The 20,690-nt window shown below is 35.1% G+C and overlaps 1 protein-coding gene across 1 annotated transcript in view; it reads left to right on the top strand.

The window, feature by feature from the left end:
- The window catches only part of LOC121379643, a 145,878-nt gene that overhangs the window by 51,280 nt on the left and 73,908 nt on the right, over positions 1-20,690 (top strand). The window contains exons 6-18 of the mRNA XM_041508290.1: positions 484-714; positions 2,033-2,166; positions 4,025-4,223; positions 5,599-5,759; positions 6,510-6,708; positions 7,698-7,873; positions 11,564-11,723; positions 12,656-12,826; positions 13,274-13,444; positions 16,575-16,748; positions 17,591-17,767; positions 19,283-19,414; positions 20,348-20,509. Coding sequence (XP_041364224.1) covers positions 484-714; positions 2,033-2,166; positions 4,025-4,223; positions 5,599-5,759; positions 6,510-6,708; positions 7,698-7,873; positions 11,564-11,723; positions 12,656-12,826; positions 13,274-13,444; positions 16,575-16,748; positions 17,591-17,767; positions 19,283-19,414; positions 20,348-20,509 — 2,247 coding nt within the window. The remainder of the gene's footprint in view (positions 1-483; positions 715-2,032; positions 2,167-4,024; positions 4,224-5,598; positions 5,760-6,509; positions 6,709-7,697; positions 7,874-11,563; positions 11,724-12,655; positions 12,827-13,273; positions 13,445-16,574; positions 16,749-17,590; positions 17,768-19,282; positions 19,415-20,347; positions 20,510-20,690) is intronic.

The following is a 20,690-nucleotide window of genomic DNA, read 5'->3' as shown; positions in this document are numbered from 1 at the left end:
GCTTGTATGTCAACCCTCTCTGTCTTGGACAAAACTCTCTGGCGAAATCAGAAGTTATGCCCACGACAGGCATGCTTGAACAGTTCTCCGATGGAAGCATGCCAAAAATTACCCACACCTACATATATGTCAATAGCTCTCTGAATAATTATAATAATGTATTAAAAATAACTTTATAATGTTGCATTTTAATTAAACACAATTTTAAATAAATAGTGAAGTGATTTTTTTTATATAAAAAAACATGATTAACCAACCAGTGGGATTTTTTATTAGCCAAGTTTACTGTGATAATCTGTGACAATTTTCAAAACATTTCCATAAAATAACTATATATAATTGTTAATAGTTGGCAATTACTGGTATGTTCTATCCAAAGTCTCAAGCAAGTAATTACGGCTTTACACAATATCCAAGTTTTGTCATTCAAATGGTGATAAATGCATGAATCTGGCATATCATTGAAGATGCTTGTTCCTTCAGGAAAGGATCATGGCAGGTGCTGTGATTTCAACACAAAGTTGGGAAAATTTGGTGAATTTCGCTGGAGTCTGCGTGGCTGCTCACAGAAGCGTTGGTTTATGTGTGAGACGAAAGCCTGCAACAAGCATGAGTACCGGTGTAGTAACGGCCGTGGCTGTTACTGCAAGGGTTGGCAGTGTGACGGTGAACAGGACTGTGATGATGGAAGCGACGAGAAAGGCTGTGATGCTGGTGAGCAGTTGTTAGTTAGTTATTTACTTGTAAAAAGTATGAGCATTGTGTTTGTGTTGTAGAAAGCTAATTTTCATATGCTTTGATTCAGCTCAACCGGCCTCGGTGGTGTCGTGGTTAAGCCATTGGATATAAAGCTGGTAGGTACTGGGTTCGTAGCCACCCAGAGCACATTTTTATGACTCCGTGGGTAGGTGTTAGACCAGTACACCCTCTTCTCTCTCACTAACCACTAACAATGAACCCACTGTCCTTGCAGACAGCCCAGTTGGCTAAGGTGTGTGCCCAGGACAGCGTGCTTGAACCTTAATTGGATGTAAGCACTAAAATAAGTGCCTGGAAATAAGTTGAAATGAATGAATACTATACACATTGCTAATCTTGCCTTGGGAAAACTGAATACAATCATGTTTATAGCACTTGAGTAACAACCAGTTTTGATAGAACATTGCTAAGTTCCTTTTAAGACCTGTAGGTGCTTGATTATTGTACATATCTAAGTACTCATGAGTAGGTGTGGAAGATATAAACCACATCTTAATGGTATGTGCTGTGCTGTGCTGTCAAAGAAAGTGTATGTAAAAAGAAATTACATGCTGTTTGGTCGGAATAACAATTTGAATTGATAGAATTTGCTCTTTAACACTAACCTGTGGTATGTGCTGTCCTGTCTGTCAAAGTGTATAAAAAAGACCCTTTGCACAAAAAAGTATATGTTGCACCTCAGGATTTATTCTCTAACTCTAGAACAAGTAACATAGTCTGATACCTAATAGCTCCTAATTAAACAGGAAACTGTATAACTTTGTGATAATTTAATGATAGAAATTTTATATTAATTAGATTTTACTTCTTTCCTTTTTCAATAACACACCGTGTAATAACAATACAGAAGCCATTATGTGGCTGGCTTTTGTTTTTGTGTGAACATAAGGGGCAGGATTTAGCTCAGTCGGTAGAGCGTTCACCTGAGGTGCTTGGCTCAAAGGATCTAATCCTCTCAGTGGACCCATTCTCTGGTTGGGTTTTCCCCCATTCCAACTAGTGCCCCGTGCCTGGTATATCAAAGGCTATGGTATGTTCTGTCCTGTCTGTGAGAATGTTTAATGTAAAAGATTCCTTTGCTACTAATGGAAAAATGTAGCTGGTTTCTTCTGAAGACTATGTGTTAGAATTACCAAATTCTTTTACATCCAATACCCGATGATTAATTAATGTTCTCTTTTGGTATCATTAAACAAAACCAATTTTAAATTTTAACTATTATATTTCATTTTATAATGTATCATGCTTAATAATGTTTTGTTTTCATTGACAGGAACGGATTGTGGAGGCGTTTTTTCAGGAGACGAAGGGACATTCCATTCCCCTAACTATCCCAAGAAGTATCGCAAGTATTCTGATTGTGCCTGGCAAATTGAGACATCGGTGGGCACTAAAGTTCAGCTGGAGGTAATAGTAGCTGTTTATCAAGTGTAGTCATGAAAACTTGAAACGCTCATCAAATCTCAGTGTTACCCACCTGCTGTCTCTGTAATAAAAAGTTGAAGAGCTATTTTGTATTGCCATCTGGGCCATTAAAACATAGCCTGGGTCATAACAACCTGACAGAATTTTATTCTAACATTGGCGTAGCCAGGATTTTATATTGCAGGGCGGGGAACATCCCAGTTGGTAGGTGCTAACCACATTGTCTAAGTATTGTGTTATGAGGTGACAGGACAATACAAAAGGTGGCTGGGAAATAAAGGAAGTGTGATGGGGGGGGGGGGGGGGGGGGGGGTTACTCCCTGCTCTGGCAGTGTATGGCCAAAGCATCAATAGTGTTAACATTGATTGGATGTAATTACCAAAACTCAAGGATAATTTTGGTTTTTTGTTGAAAGTTTAAAAAAAAAAAATCATGTAGTTGTAGTATGTACCTGTCTTTGGGGCAGGATTTAGATCAGTAGATTGAGTGCTCGTTTAAGGTGCTTGTGTCACAGGACCAAACCACCTCGTTGGATTCATTGAACTGATTGGGTTTTTTTCTCTCATTCCAACCAGTGCACCACAACTGGTCAAAGGCTATGGTATGTGCTTTCCTGTTTGGTCTGTGGGAAAGTGCATATAAAAGATCCCTTGTTTTATTAGCAAAAATGTAGTTGGTTTCTCTGACGACTACGAGTCAGAATTACCAAATGTTTGACATCCAATAGCCAATAATTAATTAATCAATGTGATCTAGTGGTGTTATTAAACAAAACTAACTTTAAACTAACTTTATGTACCTGTCTTTAGTAAAATGTTATAATAAAATTATTCATATTTCATATGGTGCAAACATTTTAAAATGTCGGTTTACATAGACATGTGTCCATGCTACATTGCAAACAAAATCCATGTGATCAGTCACTTGTCATACATGTGTTAAAGTGTTTATGGGGTAAACTGGAGAAAAGAGAGGAATGGCATTATTTGATTGGCTGTCTTCAGCGACTCCCCTTTCAAAATAATGTCCAGACCCTATGTTTAAAACAGAAATAAGATTTCCAGTATTTTTTCTTTCCATATTTTCAGTCCGCCTCTCTCACTTCTCATCTGAGATCTCTGTTTTCTCATTCAGGGATTCTTTTGAAGTGAAATTTTATCTGGTTTTCATCTATGAAATTTGACTTGACACCCATAGCTTTGACATGGAGAAAGTGCAACATTTTCAGGCATAAAATTGCACATTTTCATTAAACTTCCAAACTATGAAATGAGGTTAACTTTCATTTTTCTGTACCTAGTATGTTAATATTGAATGTTGGGAATTTTTATATTTAAATCAGATTGTAACTGGAAGAAAAAAACTTGACATAGCCTTATTTTAGGGCTGGTAAATGATGCCTAATATTAAAGAGCATTATAAAATTAACACACAGACAAAATTCATTTAGTTTCATGTGAGATTACCACCTCTCTCAAGACTAAATTGGTTGATCTTTTGGAATCAGAATTCATGTAATTAGAATATGAAATCATATAATAAAAAAACACTGAAAAGGAGACTGTCTATAAAACAAAAATGGTATTGTTTTATTCATTTTAATCTTTTTATTTTTGTATTAAAACACATATTAATCCATAAACAACTCAAATATCTTTAGCTAAAATACAATATCTAAAAATCATTCAAAACTAACCCACATGCATTCAGTCTTTAAAAATAATAAAAAAATAGTTAAAACAAAAATGATCGAAATCCAATACTAGATATTTGGACCTTTATTGCAGTGATTGAAATATTGCTTATTGTCTGTAAATTATTTGTATTTTTTCTTTTCAGTTCAAGTCATTTGACATTGAATCCAAGTATGACTATGTACAAGTGTTTGATGGTACAGGGACAGACGCGGCAGATCTGGGACGTTTTACTGGCGACAAGAAGCTGACAGTCCCTCTCACGTCTAGCAACTTTCTTCTAGTCAAATTTAAATCTGATCATTCCAAGGAGAAAACTGGCTTTAATGCAAAATGGCATGCTGGTAAGTAAAGCCTGACTTAGATATGGACATACGGTTAGATATATATATATATATATATATATATACGAAGAGTCCAGGCACAAAACGCGATATAAACCATTTTTTTAATTTTTTTAGTTAAAGCCATTATTGTATGTCAGAAAGGGCTAATCGTAGGCCCGCTGATTTGCCACAAAATGCGATTGATCCTTATGAAATTGTATTGAGTAAATCCCGTGTTTTTTTTATCAAAGCGCGATATATGCCAATTAAAAGAATCACTTTTACTGAAAATGAAAAAATGGATATATCATGTCTTGTGCCTAAACTCTTCATATATATATATATATATGTGTACATATACACCAGCACCTGTGTAATCTTGATTACTTTGTAAACCAGCACATTCACCAAGTCCCATCCAGTGACAATAGTTTGGGAGAAATCTGTCTAATCCAGCTTTCTGTCCATACTGGCACTTTTTTTTTTTTATTTAATTTAATTTTTTTAAAAACAAGTTTATTACCCGAGAAACAAATATGATAGTGTTAGGGATGGGGCCCTAATATCACTACCTTACAGTCATGTTATAAAAGATGAATAATATTGATATAAATGATAATTATAGCATATTACAACAGTACTAATATACATGGATATACATGTATTAATGTATACACATTATATAAATGGGGATAACAATGGAAACTTGAAATAAAAGAAGAATGGAATAAAGGAGAAAAACAGAAAGGACGAAACAGAGTAAACTTAGAGATAGAAGTTAGTGCATTTTGTGTTGTCAGAAATTTATCTAGAACAATATACTGACATGCCTTGTTTCTAGGAATCTGGACCAGAGTGCACAATAGTCCTCATATTCTTTGAATTGACAGTTTTTATATAGTATATATACTGGCACATTTCATCAGTCTCCCTTGATGCCAGTTTAGAAAGTTTAATGTACACTTTTTATAATATCTGAAAATGGTTAATCTGCACAAAATTCAGTTTAGTATTTTGGTAAACATTCACCGTTAAGGATATTATTACAAAATATACTGAAAATTACAAAATGGCATGTTATTATCAAGGCAGATTTAAGTGTTATTCTAGTTTAGATAATCCATTTGATGTTGGGAATTAAGAATGCAATAAAATTGTTACATATGTTTTCATGTTATTAGCAAATCAAATAGTTCATATTATTTAAAATGATAGGAAGATTAGCTTGTTTTAATCTGTCACAAGCATAATATTAATAATTTAAGAATGCCAATGATCAGGATCAGGATATTTATGCTGATAATAATAATAATATGTCATGAAGAGGAGATGTAGTTTATGATGACACATATTGTGATTTTCATCATCAGTTTTTGTTCTTTCTTGTTTTCAGTCTCATTTACTGGACCAAAAGATTCCTGTGGTGGAGAGCTCACTGCCACGAGAACCCCAAACTGGGTTACCTCCCCTCGGTATTCAGACAACTATCCAGAGAATATTGTGTGTGACTGGATAATAACAGCTGAAAATCCCACAGATATCATAACGTTACAGGTATGAACTTTCATCGAAATTTGCATGGTAACAATAGAGGTATGGAATTTGTATGGTCGCATAAAATGTATGAAATTTTTATAGCACGATTTCATGTATGAAATTTTTATCATAATATTCTAGGTATGAAATTTGTATCATAACAGAATGTATGAATTTTGCTAGTGAATGATAAAGCATGTGTATAGGATTGAATACTAGAACACTGACACAGGAAAATCTAATTCTAGTTTCTACATTAGGCCTGTCACTTTTACTCTTGTTCATGTACCTGTATAGTACCACATATTAGCAGCAAAGAATATCTGTTTATGTACTTTCCTACAGAAAGGACAGCACATACCACTGTCTTTTTAAGACTGGTTGACATGGAGATTGATCCAACTTGCCACAATGACTGTTTTAATTGTATTATTATAATTTTTGATGAAGTGTAACTATTAGACTTAATGTTAACCTGCTTGTATATTAAAGTTCTTGGTGTGTGCTGGTTAGTTTGTGAGAAAGTGGTGTCATTAAAAAAAGAAATGTTTTATTTAACAAAACACTCAACACATTTTATTTACGGTTATATGGCATCAGACATATGGTTAAGAACCATACAGATATTGAGAGAGGAAACCCGCTGTCGCCACTTCGTGGGCTACTCTTTTCGATTAGCAGCAAGGGATCTTTTATATGCACCATTCCACAGACAGGATAGTGTCATCAAACAAACAAAGTCAAACTTTAATGTAAACTTACTTGCAGTTCACAGACTTCCAGCTGGAGAGCCCCTATGACTGGGTAGAAGTGCGGGATGGAGCTACAGAAGAAGAAAACATGTTTGAACGGTTCACCGGCGATCAGCTACCAAAGATTATAATGTCCAGTCAGCAGACTCTGTTTATGCGGATGAGCACCGACTTCACTACTGTTATGAGAGGCTTTAATTTAACTTACATGAGTGGTAAGTAGCATAGCCATACAGGCTCCCATTTTCGTAGTGGGGCATGGGCTGATTTTTGCCCAAATTAAACAAAAATGCCCAAATCTGGATTACAACTCTCATTTTTTTATATTAGGATTATTACCAAATGGCTATATAGGGTTGCAAACAAATTATTACAATTTTTTTTACGTGGATTACAACTAAAATTATGAGTAGAATGATGGAAATTCATGGTGAAAAAAGTTTCAGGATAGCCCATTTTGCCCGAAAATATGCATCGTTTTTGCCCAAATTCTACGATTTCCTCCAGTACTGGGGAGTGGGGCATGGGGGAACAGTTGCTGCCTGCCTGTCTCGTACACTTATGGAAAGTAAAAATGAACAAACAAAAATAATGAAGGTCTTGTAGGTGCAGTGGATCTTGGGGGTGAGGTCCTGATCTATCTCAGTTATTTTGGTTACAGGCTAGAAATGGTAATTTAAAAATGTTTTTTAATGATGTACACTATTGATCATACATTTTGTACTTTTCCTTGCAGTATTCAAAATATCTACCTCTATAAATACAACCAGATTTTGACACCTATAATACAGGGATCACATTAGGAGGATAATTCAGGAAAAATAATTCATGTGCCACTGAATTTTGCCTTAATGAATCACAAGGTCGAAATCTACTTTGGAATTAAAATTATCACTGGCATAATAATCTTAGTGCTATGATATCCTAAACCGTTGGGGGTAATGATGTATGTCATAGTGATGTCAGAGCCTACGATGATTTCATAGTGCTAAAATATCTAGAAAAATATGGGTCATGAAAGCAGACCACAATCATGTGTTCTTCAAATGATAAAATTACAATTTTAAGAAGTAAATATTATCACTATCATAGAAATCTAAATCATTGCACATTTTTCATTAATGTCCCTCATGAAAGACTTTATTTAAAAGGAATGTATCATTTTATATATATATATATATATATATATTTTTTTTTCTGTCAGGTTGTGATGTAACAGTGAAATCTGGTCATGCCAAAGTCGAGTCTCCGGGTTATGGTGTTAATAATTACCCCAACAACTTGAATTGCTCGTGGACGCTGGTTGATCCCGAGCTCCGTGAGTTGTCTCTCATCTGTGACCCCAGGTTCAACACAGAACACAATGCAGATGTTTTAAATGTAAGTAGTAGTGTTTGTATAAAGTAGTTAATACAAAACACAATGCAGATGTTTTAAATTAAGTGTAGTAGTGTTTGTAGATGTTTTAAATGTAAGTGCGGTGATGTTTTTATAAAGTAGTTAATACAGAACACAATACAGATATTTTAAATGTAAGTGTAGTAGTGTTTGTATAAAGTGAAATAGTAATACAATTCTGTATTAATGGAGATGTTTTAAATGTAAATGTAGTAGTGTTTTAAATGTAAGTGTAGTATTGTTTTAAAATGCAGGTGTTTTAAATGTTAGTATAGTAATGTTTGTGTAAAGTAAAATAGTTAATATAGAACAGAATAGAGATGTTTTAAATGTAAGTGTAGTAGTGTTTGTGTAAAGTAAAATAGTTGATACAGAACAGAATAGAGATGTTTTAAATGTTAGTATAGTAGTGTTTGTGTATAGTAAAATAGTTGATACAGAACAGAATAGAGATGTTTTAAATGTTAGTATAGTAGTATTTGTGTAAAGTAAAATAGTTGATACAGAACAGAATAGAGATGTTTTAAATGTTAGTATAGTAGTATTTGTGTCAAGTAAAATAGTTGATATAGAACAGAATAGAGATGTCTTAAATGTAAGTATAGTAGTGTTTGTGTATAGTAAAATAGTTGATACAGAACAGAATAGAGATGTTTTAAATGTTAGTATAGTAGTATTTGTGTAAAGTAAAATAGTTGATATACAACAGAATAGAGATGTCTTAAATGTAAGTATAGTAGTGGTTGTGTAAAGTAAAATAGTTGATACAGAACAGAATAGAGATGTTTTAAATGTTAGTATAGTAGTATTTGTGTAAAGTAAAATAGTTGATACACAACAGAATAGAGATGTCTTAAATGTAAGTATAGTAGTGGTTGTGTAAAGTAAAATAGTTGATACAGAACAGAATAGAGATGTTTTAAATGTTAGTATAGTAGTATTTGTGTAAAGTAAAATAGTTGATACAGAACAGAATAGAGATGTTTTAAATGTTAGTATAGTAGTATTTGTGTAAAGTAAAATAGTTCATATACAACAGAATAGAGATGTCTTAAATGTAAGTATAGTAGTGGTTGTGTAAAGTAAAATAGTTGATACAGAACAGAATAGAGATGTTTTAAATGTAAGTATAGTAGTGTTTGTGTAAAGTAAAATAGTTGATACAGAACAGAATAGAGATGTTTTAAATGTTAGTATAGTAGTATTTGTGTAAAGTAAAATAGTTCATATACAACAGAATAGAGATGTCTTAAATGTAAGTATAGTAGTGGTTGTGTAAAGTAAAATAGTTGATACAGAACAGAATAGAGATGTTTTAAATGTTAGTATAGTAGTATTTGTGTAAAGTAAAATAGTTGATATACAACAGAATAGAGATGTCTTAAATGTAAGTATAGTAGTGGTTGTGTAAAGTAAAATAGTTGATACAGAACAGAATAGAGATGTTTTAAATGTTAGTATAGTAGTATTTGTGTAAAGTAAAATAGTTGATATACAACAGAATAGAGATGTCTTAAATGTAAGTATAGTAGTGGTTGTGTAAAGTAAAATAGTTGATACAGAACAGAATAGAGATGTTTTAAATGTAAGTATAGTAGTGTTTGTGTAAAGTAAAATAGTTGATACAGAACAGAATAGAGATGTTTTAAATGTTAGTATAGTAGTGTTTGTGTATAGTAAAATAGTTGATACAGAACAGAATAGAGATGTTTTAAATGTTAGTATAGTAGTATTTGTGTAAAGTAAAATAGTTGATACAGAACAGAATAGAGATGTTTTAAATGTTAGTATAGTAGTATTTGTGTAAAGTAAAATAGTTCATATACAACAGAATAGAGATGTCTTAAATGTAAGTATAGTAGTGGTTGTGTAAAGTAAAATAGTTGATACAGAACAGAATAGAGATGTTTTAAATGTAAGTATAGTAGTGTTTGTGTAAAGTAAAATAGTTGATACAGAACAGAATAGAGATGTTTTAAATGTTAGTATAGTAGTATTTGTGTAAAGTAAAATAGTTCATATACAACAGAATAGAGATTTCTTAAATGTAAGTATAGTAGTGGTTGTGTAAAGTAAAATAGTTGATACAGAACAGAATAGAGATGTTTTAAATGTTAGTATAGTAGTATTTGTGTAAAGTAAAATAGTTGATATACAACAGAATAGAGATGTCTTAAATGTAAGTATAGTAGTGGTTGTGTAAAGTAAAATAGTTGATACAGAACAGAATAGAGATGTTTTAAATGTTAGTATAGTAGTATTTGTGTAAAGTAAAATAGTTGATATACAACAGAATAGAGATGTCTTAAATGTAAGTATAGTAGTGGTTGTGTAAAGTAAAATAGTTGATACAGAACAGAATAGAGATGTTTTAAATGTAAGTATAGTAGTGTTTGTGTAAAGTAAAATAGTTGATACAGAACAGAATAGAGATGTTTTAAATGTTAGTATAGTAGTGTTTGTGTATAGTAAAATAGTTGATACAGAACAGAATAGAGATGTTTTAAATGTTAGTATAGTAGTATTTGTGTATAGTAAAATAGTTGATACAGAACAGAATAGAGATGTTTTAAATGTTAGTATAGTAGTATTTGTGTCAAGTAAAATAGTTGATATAGAACAGAATAGAGATGTCTTAAATGTAAGTATAGTAGTGGTTGTGTATAGTGCAGTAGTTAATGCAACACAGAATGCAGATCTTTCATATAAATATAGTAGTGTTAGTACAAAGTACAGGCATTGTTTAACACAGAGAACACTTTTAAATACAAGTATATAATAATATTTGTAGAAAGATATTTTAAACGTAAGTGTTAGTCAAAAGTGCTTGTATAGTTAATGAAGAATAGTAGAATTAGCAGAACGTGCTTCTATAGGTAGAGGGCCCATGCTTATAAACACTTTTTAAAGTCCAGACTCAATCTTTAATGACGTCACATGCATACAATTTGTATAGCGTTGCCATGACGTTAAAGTTTCAGACTCTTATTAAAATCTTGAGTAGACTTTTATAAGCACCAGGCCTGGTGCTTATAAAACTTTTAGAGTCTAGACTCAAGACTCTAATAGAAAGAAGGAAAGAAAGAAATGTTTTATTTAATGACGCACTCAACACATTTTATTTACGGTTATATGGTGTCAGACATATGGTTAAGGACCACACAGATTTGGAGAGAAAACCTGCTGTCGCCACTACATGGGCTACTCTTTCTGATTAGCAGCAAGGGATCTTTTATTTGCGCTTCCCACAGGCAGGATAGCACAAACCATGGCCTTTGTTGAACCAGTTATGGATCACTGGTCGGTGCAACTGGATTACACCTACCCATTGAGCCTTGTGGAGCACTCACTCAGGGTTTGGAGTCTGTATCTGGATTAAAATTCCCATGCCTCGACTGGGATCCGAACCCAGTACCTACCAGCCTGTAGACCAATGGCCTAACCACGATGCCAACGAGGCCGGTCAAGACTCTAATAGAGTCTGAGACTTTTAACACCATGTTGAAATCATACAAATTGCATGTCTGTGACGTCATTAGAGATTAAGTCCAGGCCAGGATAAGACGTTTTAAATGTTATTTAGTGGTGTTTGTAAAAAATGGTTGTGCATTATTTATACAGAACGTAATGCAGTTGAAATGACTTACCGTGTTTGTGATCATTGTTTTACAGGTTCATAATTCTAGTCACGAGTCGTCTGATAACAAACTTGCAGAACTCTCAGGGACAGTTTCTCCGAGCCCTCTACGAAGCCTTAGTGGCAAGTTCTTCCTCCGCTTCACGACAGACGACCGAATCCGAAGACCAGGCTGGACCTGTGCAATATCATTTGGTATGTCCAACTTGTGCTTCTACAGGCATAAGCTGCTATTTCATTTCATTGCATTTTAACTGATTTTCATGCTTATATCCAATTAAGGTTCAAGCACGCTGTCCTGGGCACACACCTCAGCTTATCTGGGCTGTCTGTTCAGAACAGTGGGTTAGTTATTAGTGGTTAGATGTTAGTGAGAGAGAAGAGGGTGTAGTGGTCTTACACCTACCCACTGAGTCATTAAAACTTGCTCTGGGTGAGAGCCTGTACTGGGCTGCGAACCCTGTACCTATCAGCCTTATGTCCGATGGCTTAACCACGACACCACCTTGGCCGGTAGTTGGTATTAATATTGCGTGATATATCTGTCTTGCCAAACTGACAACAACTAGTTATCATTACTAGAGAAGAGTGGTTTCAGAGTTAATTGTTTTTCATTTAATTTCACAAGAATTTTTAAACAGTTTTGGCACTGTGATAAAGTCTTGATGATTGTTGCTTTAAGAAGCAAAGAAAGAAAAAGAGATCAACAGATGTTATGGCATCTACTGGAGTTTTAAAGACATGGTTGAATAAATGTAATTTGTTAGATTTGGAATTGGGTTATACAGTGAAACAACTGTAACCTGAATATACCAGAATCCTGTCAAAACCAGCCAAGTTGCGTGGTCCTGAATTTTCTCCATTCTAAAACGTGACCCTCTAAACACTGGATCCTGTCTAAATCAGATAAATATTAGGTCCCCGATGTGATCTGGTTTGGACAGTTTTCACTGTATTATGATTACACAAAAACATAATTTAAATGCATTATCAAACAATAAAATGCAGTGGCGTAGGAAGGTGCCAAAAAGTGGGGGGCACATGCCCCCATGCCCCCCTCCCCACTTCCGATGCCAGTGAATTGTAAAATATTTATTGTCATGTTTATTATATTCTTGTTTTATCAGACTGTGAAGCAATACATACTGTCCCACCACTGAGGGCCAACAGCACGGCGGCTGCGTACCGGGCTGTGGTGGGCTATAGCTGTGATGAAGGCTTCCTGCTCAAGGGAACGTCTTACCAAATCTGTGATATCAACGGCAAGTGGAGACCAGAACAGCCTCCTAATTGTGCAAGTCAGTTCTCCTTTCTTTTCGTTGATTTTTGTGTTTTAGAAACAAGGTCTAAACGTTATCCCCAAAAATAATATTAATTATGTGATTTTGAAACTAGTTCTGGTATGCTATTTATAGTTATGTTCTGATACTGTTAGCATCTAATAAATGATTTAGTGATCATATATATTGTCTCCTGACCATTGAGCACTTGGGTATCATGTCATCTATATTAAAGCAAATGTTTAGAACTTCTTTTGTATTAGTGATCTTTATTTCAAATACAAAACTTAATATGCTAAAGAAAATCTGGAATTGGTTAAAAACTCATCATTCATAATTACATTGCAACATTTATATTAATCTTGTTCTAATTAAAGTAGTGAATATCATGTAAATTATGGTACTGTGTTTAATCCCTAATTGACTAAATAATAATAAATCTTGATTGTTTTTTTGTATTTCCAGTCATTAGTTGTGGCTCTCCTAGTGTGCCGGACAATGCAGTTCTAGTCAGTCTTGACAAGATCACGTACGGAGGGGTTGCTGTATATAGATGCATCGAAGGTTACGATCTTGTTGGAGACAGCAGTATTACGTGTACAGCCAGCGGATGGGAGTCTCTGCCTATCTGTGAAAGTATGTGTGAAACACTGAACCATAAATCAGTCCAAATACAATACTCTTTAATCAGGGCTCACACTGGAATGAATTTTGGTTGAGCCAAGCTTCAGATATATAAAGTATTTCCTTGAAAATTATTAAAGTGTGCTTAATGTAAGGAATATTTGTTAGCCAAAGACTAAATGTTGTAGCCACTTTGTATACAAATTAGCATTTGGCTCATTTGCCAATGGACATGGTGAACCATGTATTAGTGGTATCATCGTCAACAATAACAAGAATGAAGAACAATAACGATGAATCTGTTAACAAATGTATTTCATGCCTTAGACAACGCAGGTACACAATCATATGACTAAAAAACCAAGTGATCTTCCAGGCATATGTACAGAGGGGTATGTGGGTTGAAACCCCGCATTCCTCAAAGCAAATGATTTTTAAAAATATTTTTTGGGGAAGCCTGACACAACCACCACTTTTAAACTTTGTTCACCATCAAGGTATGAACAACAAAAATCATCTGCAAGCTGTGAATCAGACAATCCTTATAATTAAATCTGAAACACATTTAGACCGGCCTCGGTGGCGTCGTGGCAGGCCATCGGTCTACAGGCTGGCAGGTACTGGGTTCGGATCCCAGTCGAGGCATGGAATTTTTAATCCAGATACCGACTCCAAACCCTGAGTGAGTGCTCCGCAAGGCTCAATGGGTAGGTGTAAACCACTTGCACCGACCAGTGATCCATAACTGGTTCAACAAAGGCCATGGTTTGTGCTATCCTGCCTATGGGAAGCGCAAATAAAAGATCCCTTGCTGCCTGTCGTAAAAGAGTAGCCTATGTGGCGACAGCAGGTTTACTCTAAAAAAAAAAAATCTGTGTGGTCCTTAACCATATGTCTGACGCCATATAACCGTAAATAAAATCTGTTGAGTGCGTCGTTAAATAAAACACTTCTTTCTTTCTTTCTGAAACACATTTAATAATAAGTTGATATTTTATTTTGAATTATTTTTTAAACTTATTTTTATGTGCCTTCATCAGACATGACGTTCCCTGACAATGTTATTTTTATGAGCCTTCATCAGACATGACGTTCCCTGACAATGTTATTTTTATGAGCCTTCATCAGACATGACGTTCCCTGACAATGTTATTTTTATGAGCCTTCATCAGACATGACGTTCCCTGACAATGTTATTTTTATGAGCCTTCATCAGACATGACGTTCCCTGATAATGTTATTTTTATGTGCCTTCATCAGACAATGTCATTTTTATGTGCCTTCATCAGACATGACGTTCCCTGACAATGTTATTTTTATGTGCCTTCATCAGACATGACGTTCCCTGACAATGTTATTTTTATGAGCCTTCATCAGACATGACGTTCCCTGACAATGTTATTTTTATGTGCCTTCATCAGACATGACGTTCCCTGACAATGTTATTTTTATGAGCCTTCATCAGAGATGACGTTCCCTGACAATGTTATTTTTATGTGCCTTCATCAGACATGACGTTCCCTGACAATGTTATGTTTATGTGCCTTCATCAGACATGACGTTCCCTGACAATGTTATTTTTATGAGCCTTCATCAGACATGACGTTCCCTGACAATGTTATTTTTATGAGCCTTCATCAGACATGACGTTCCCTGACAATGTTATTTTTATGTGCCTTCATCAGACATGACGTTCCCTGACAATGTTATTTTTATGAGCCTTCATCAGACATGACGTTCCCTGACAATGTTATTTTTATGTGCCTTCATCAGACAATGTCATTTTTATGTGCCTTCATCAGACATGACGTTCCTTGACAATGTTATTTTTATGTGCCTTCATCAGACAATGTCATTTTTATGTGCCTTCATCAGACATGACGTTCCCTGACAATGTTATTTTTATGTGCCTTCATCAGACATGACGTTCCCTGACAATGTTATTTTTATGTGCCTTCATCAGACATGACGTTCCCTGACAATGTTATTTTTATGAGCCTTCATCAGAGATGACGTTCCCTGACAATGTTATTTTTATGTGCCTTCATCAGACATGACGTTCCCTGACAATGTTATTTTTATGTGCCTTCATCAGAGATGACGTTCCCTGACAATGTTATTTTTATGTGCCTTCATCAGACATGACGTTCCCTGACAATGTTATTTTTATGAGCCTTCATCAGACATGACGTTCCCTGACAATGTTATTTTTATGAGCCTTCATCAGACATGACGTTCCCTGACAATGTTATTTTTATGTGCCTTCATCAGACAATGTTATTTTTATGAGCCTTCATCAGACATGACGTTCCCTGACAATGTTATTTTTATGAGCCTTCATCAGACATGACGTTCCCTGACAATGTTATTTTTATGTGCCTTCATCAGACATGACGTTCCCTGACAATGTTATTTTTATGAGCCTTCATCAGACATGACGTTCCCTGACAATGTTATTTTTATGAGCCTTCATCAGACATGACGTTCCCTGACAATGTTATTTTTATGAGCCTTCATCAGAGATGACGTTCCCTGACAATGTTATTTTTATGAGCCTTCATCAGACATGACGTTCCCTGACAATGTTATTTTTATGTGCCTTCATCAGACATGACGTTCCCTGACAATGTTATTTTTATGAGCCTTCATCAGACATGACGTTCCCTGACAATGTTATTTTTATGTGCCTTCATCAGAGATGACGTTCCCTGACAATGTTATTTTTATGTGCCTTCATCAGACATGACGTTCCCTGACAATGTTATTTTTATGAGCCTTCATCAGAGATGACGTTCCCTGACAATGTTATTTTTATGTGCCTTCATCAGACATGACATTCCCTGACAATGTTATTTTTATGAGCCTTCATCAGACATGACGTTCCCTGACAATGTTATTTTTATGAGCCTTCATCAGACATGACATTCCCTGACAATGTTATTTTTATGTGCCTTCATCAGACAATGTTATTTTTATGTGCCTTCATCAGACATGACGTTCCCTGACAATGTTATTTTTATGTTCAATGTTCAATGAACAAACTTGCGTTGCTACGGCTGGACCAATGGGATGACGTTAAATTATAATGAATGTAACAGAAATGTAATTATTACATGGTGATGATGAGTTATTGGTATTTCAGTAATAACCTGTGCGAAGGTGAACCCTCCAGAGAACGGCCGCGTGGACTCTGAGGAGAACCACTATGGCGCGGTGAGGGTGTACTACTGTGATAAAGGATTCTACCTGGTCGGATCGGCACAGGCCCACTGCCAGGCCAACAGAACCTGGTCCACCGATGTACCACAGTGTCTGCGTATGTTACACATCTTCTTTTAAAAATCTTCTTTTTTTTTTCTTTTTTTCATTTCCACATTTTAGTGTGCTAACACATGTAGAATACTGCAAAGTAGTCAATAAAAAATTAGTACCAAGAAATGCCCATTTCCTTTATTTTTGTATTCTCGTTCCAAACAATGCACCACAACTGGTGAAAGGCTGTGGTATGTGCTTTCCTGTCTGTGGGAAAGTGTATATAAAAGACCCCTTGCTACTAATGAAAACATGTGGCATGTTTCCTCTGACTACGTGTCAGATTTACTAAATGTCTGACATCCAATAGCCGATGATTAATTAATCAATGTGCTCTAATGGTGTTGTTAAAAAACTAAACTTATTCTTGTGCAATTAAATATCCAAAAAATCATTATGTCATCCTTAAAACAAATTTTGTTTGTTGTAACCTAACTAACCATTCTAACAGTGACAGATAATTTATGACATTTTCAGTCTTATAATATTGAAAGGAAAAAAAAATCATGGATTTAAACAAAAATAAATCTCAAACGAGATGATCTTGTGACACATCTTAAACCTTTCTAACCACACCTCAATGGACATATTAGTTTTTCCTGCATATGTAACATGTCTTAAAACTTGATAAATAATGGTACATCAGGGGCCTAATTCACAAAGCTCTCTTAGGCTCCGCTAAGACAACAAAGCATCCTCTTTGCAAGTCTTTTAGCATTGCACTGCGAGATCACAAAGTTGCGAGAGTTTAGTGAATTAGGCCCCAGAGTTGTTATTTAGTCATGGGTATTTGTACCTGCAACATTTCTTTTCATCACAATGTAGTAGGATGTGTTTTGCTTTCAGCATATAGCTGTCCAGCAGTAATTGGAATTCTGAATGGAACAACAAACTCAACGGGTCGAGTGTTGGTGGGGCAGACAGTTGTTGTGTTCTGCGATGCTGGATTTACTTTGGATGGAGACAACATGCTAACCTGCCAGCAGAGTGGAACATATGATAAGTCAACGCCAACCTGCAAAGGTAGGTGTAAAATAATTATTAATATTCAACAATAGACTTTAGCTTGGATGGTGTAACATCAGCCTGATGTGATAGAGGTTATAGAAAAACTCCACTCGGAGATGTTCCAAAATAGACCACATGGGAGAGATGGGAGGCACCATCATTGTTATTTTATGCCTGGCTAGAACAGGAAACTCAGTCTAATGGAAAAAAAGGGGGGGGGGGGAGATGCCATTGGTCACAGGTCAGGTGAAGTATTCATGAAAAGAGAAAATAATCCAAGTTTTCTTCAATTTGTTCTCCATGCATACTTATTTATGAAAATGTATTAAAGCTGCCTCCAACAAACCCAAGTGGAATTATTCCCAATTCAACTAGTACTATTTGACTAGGATATTATGGGACATGATATGTGTTGTCCTGTTTTTTGTTAACAGCTGTATAAGTATTCTTTTTGTTTCCATTCATATGCAGTTTTGGGTTTTTTCTTGGTCTTTCTTAGTTGGCCAAACAGCATGCCATAGAATGAATGAAACCAAGAATGAATGTGTTTAAGACCCTCCCCCCTCCCCCAGCTTAAAAATACACATTGGCTATTGAGTGAATGAATGTTTTAACGACACCCCAGCACACAAATACACATCAGCTATTTGGTTGGCTATTGAGTGAATGAATGTTTTAACGACACCCCAGCACACAAATACACATCAGCTATTTGGTTGGCTGTTTGAGTGAATGAATGTTTTAATGACACCCCAGCACACAAATACACATCAGCTATTTGGTTGGCTATTGAGTGAATGAATGTTTTAACGACACCCCAGCACACAAATACACATCAACTATTTGGTTGGGTATTGAGTGTCGAGCAAAGGGCGAATGAAGCATAGCTTGATGTAACAAATGTCATTTTGACAGGACATGACATGCACATCGTAGACTAAAGTGTCATTTTAGTAATATAATCAAATGTGTGTTAACCATGCACATAACATATATTAAAAGGTGGCCTCTTGAGATGGGGAACTGCTTAACACAGGTCCATTAGCATTACTTAAGTTGTATGTCATTTTGGAGAATGGTAAAGTCACATGTTGAAATAAGTGGTTGCTTTAATGCATATGGGGACGGGACATAGCCCCTTGGTAAAGTGCTTGCTTGATGGTTTGGGATCAGTCCCTATTGGTGGGCCCATTGGGCTATTTCTCGTTCCAGCCAGTGCACCACAACTGGTATATCAAAGGCCATGGTATGTGCTATATTGTATATGGGATGGTGCATATGAAAGATACTTTGCTACTAATGGACAAATGTAGCAGGTTTCCTCTCTATAACTGTCAAAATTACAATATCTTGACATCCAGTAGCTGGTGATTTATAAATCAATGTGCTCTAGGTTTTTATTTAATACATATGAGCAGGCTTGATTGGTAGGCTATGTTTTATATATGGTCATATGTTGATCAAACATGTTTTATTAATAAAATTAAAATGAAAATATTTAGGAATTAACAGTATTTCTCCTTTTTTCAGACATTAATGAATGTAGAAATGATTCAACAAACACATGCAGACCACATCAGTGTCAAAACCTTGATGGCAGTTACCGGTGCTCGTGCAATCCAGGTTACGATTTTCCAGCTGCATCAGAGAAAAGATGTGAAGGTAACTATAGAATTGGATCACAAACTCAGTCTTTTTATATCTGCAGATCGGTGCATCACAGACAGATTTCCTAGGTGAAAGCAGGGATCATAAGAATGTTACACTCCACTTTAGCCAAGTTCAGTTTAACCTCTATGCTAAATGTATTTGTTATGTCAGTATAAATAAATTAAATATTGATAAATATGAGATTACAGTATGTATAAATTTATTTCTTAATTGGATAATAAAACACCTGTAGTTTGTAAAAGGTGTTTGATTTTACTTCAGAAACAAAGACAACCATTAAATCATGACATATATATTTATCTGTTCCTTTAATCTTACCATGATCTTAAAATGCAGAATGCACTTACAAGTAATATAGGTGTCAGTGAAGTAAATAAAAACTTAAATTGTCCACATATGTGCATATAATGCCAGTCCTGGCTTTGCAGTTCACAGGTATCTGAACATCTTCCCATCCACCTGACAATGTATGTAAATCTGCATCATGAGGCTCAGCCTCAAAAGCCTCCCTTTTCTTTATTGTATAGTCAAATCTGTTAAGCAGACAGCAGAGGGAGTATTAAAAACTGTCCTTTTAAGACAGGTGGCTGTTAATACAGGTCACTTTATGCTATATTTTATGCTTTGAGAGAATAAAAATGTGGCCTCTTACACAGGTGGCCTCTAAACATAGGTGGCTGCCAAAGCAGGTTTACCTATACTCTATTAAAAAAAGGATTTACAGGGACACAAAAGGAGATTATTCTAAACCTTTATCAGGAAAAAAAGTAGTTTGTGCTTTCAAAAAATAAATGGTAGAATGGGTGTGATTTTTGTTTTTTGTTTGTGAACAAGATTCAGATAAACCCTTTTTTCTGTTTTTGTGTGTGTTAGAACATATGAACTCCCCACCCCCTATTAATTTTTTCTCCTTTCCTTTTCCAGATATTGATGAATGTGCTACTGAAAATGGTGGCTGCAGTCAAAACTGTACCAACAAACCAGGCTATCGTGAATGCAGTTGTTACCCTGGTTTCAAGCTTTTTGAAGGGCCAGACCCCATCATCATTGATGGACAGTTACTGTTGCCTTTCAAAACATGTATAGGTAAGCTAGCACTAGCTCAGTTGATAATAACCTACCAATCAAACACATCTATACATGATTTTGTTGAGAATTGTAAACTGATGGTGAATGTGTCCTGTATTGTGATTGGTTAATTACATTCTTTTTCCGGGATCAAATGAAAATAACACCCAGAAAGCTAATGACATCATTAGCAATTGGA

The sequence above is a fragment of the Gigantopelta aegis genome, chromosome 8 (genome assembly GCF_016097555.1).
Source record: "Gigantopelta aegis isolate Gae_Host chromosome 8, Gae_host_genome, whole genome shotgun sequence".
NCBI classification, from domain to species: Eukaryota; Metazoa; Mollusca; class Gastropoda; order Neomphalida; family Peltospiridae; genus Gigantopelta; species Gigantopelta aegis.
Note: the sequence above shows the minus strand (reverse complement) of the source record. Positions and strands in the feature narration are given on the sequence as shown.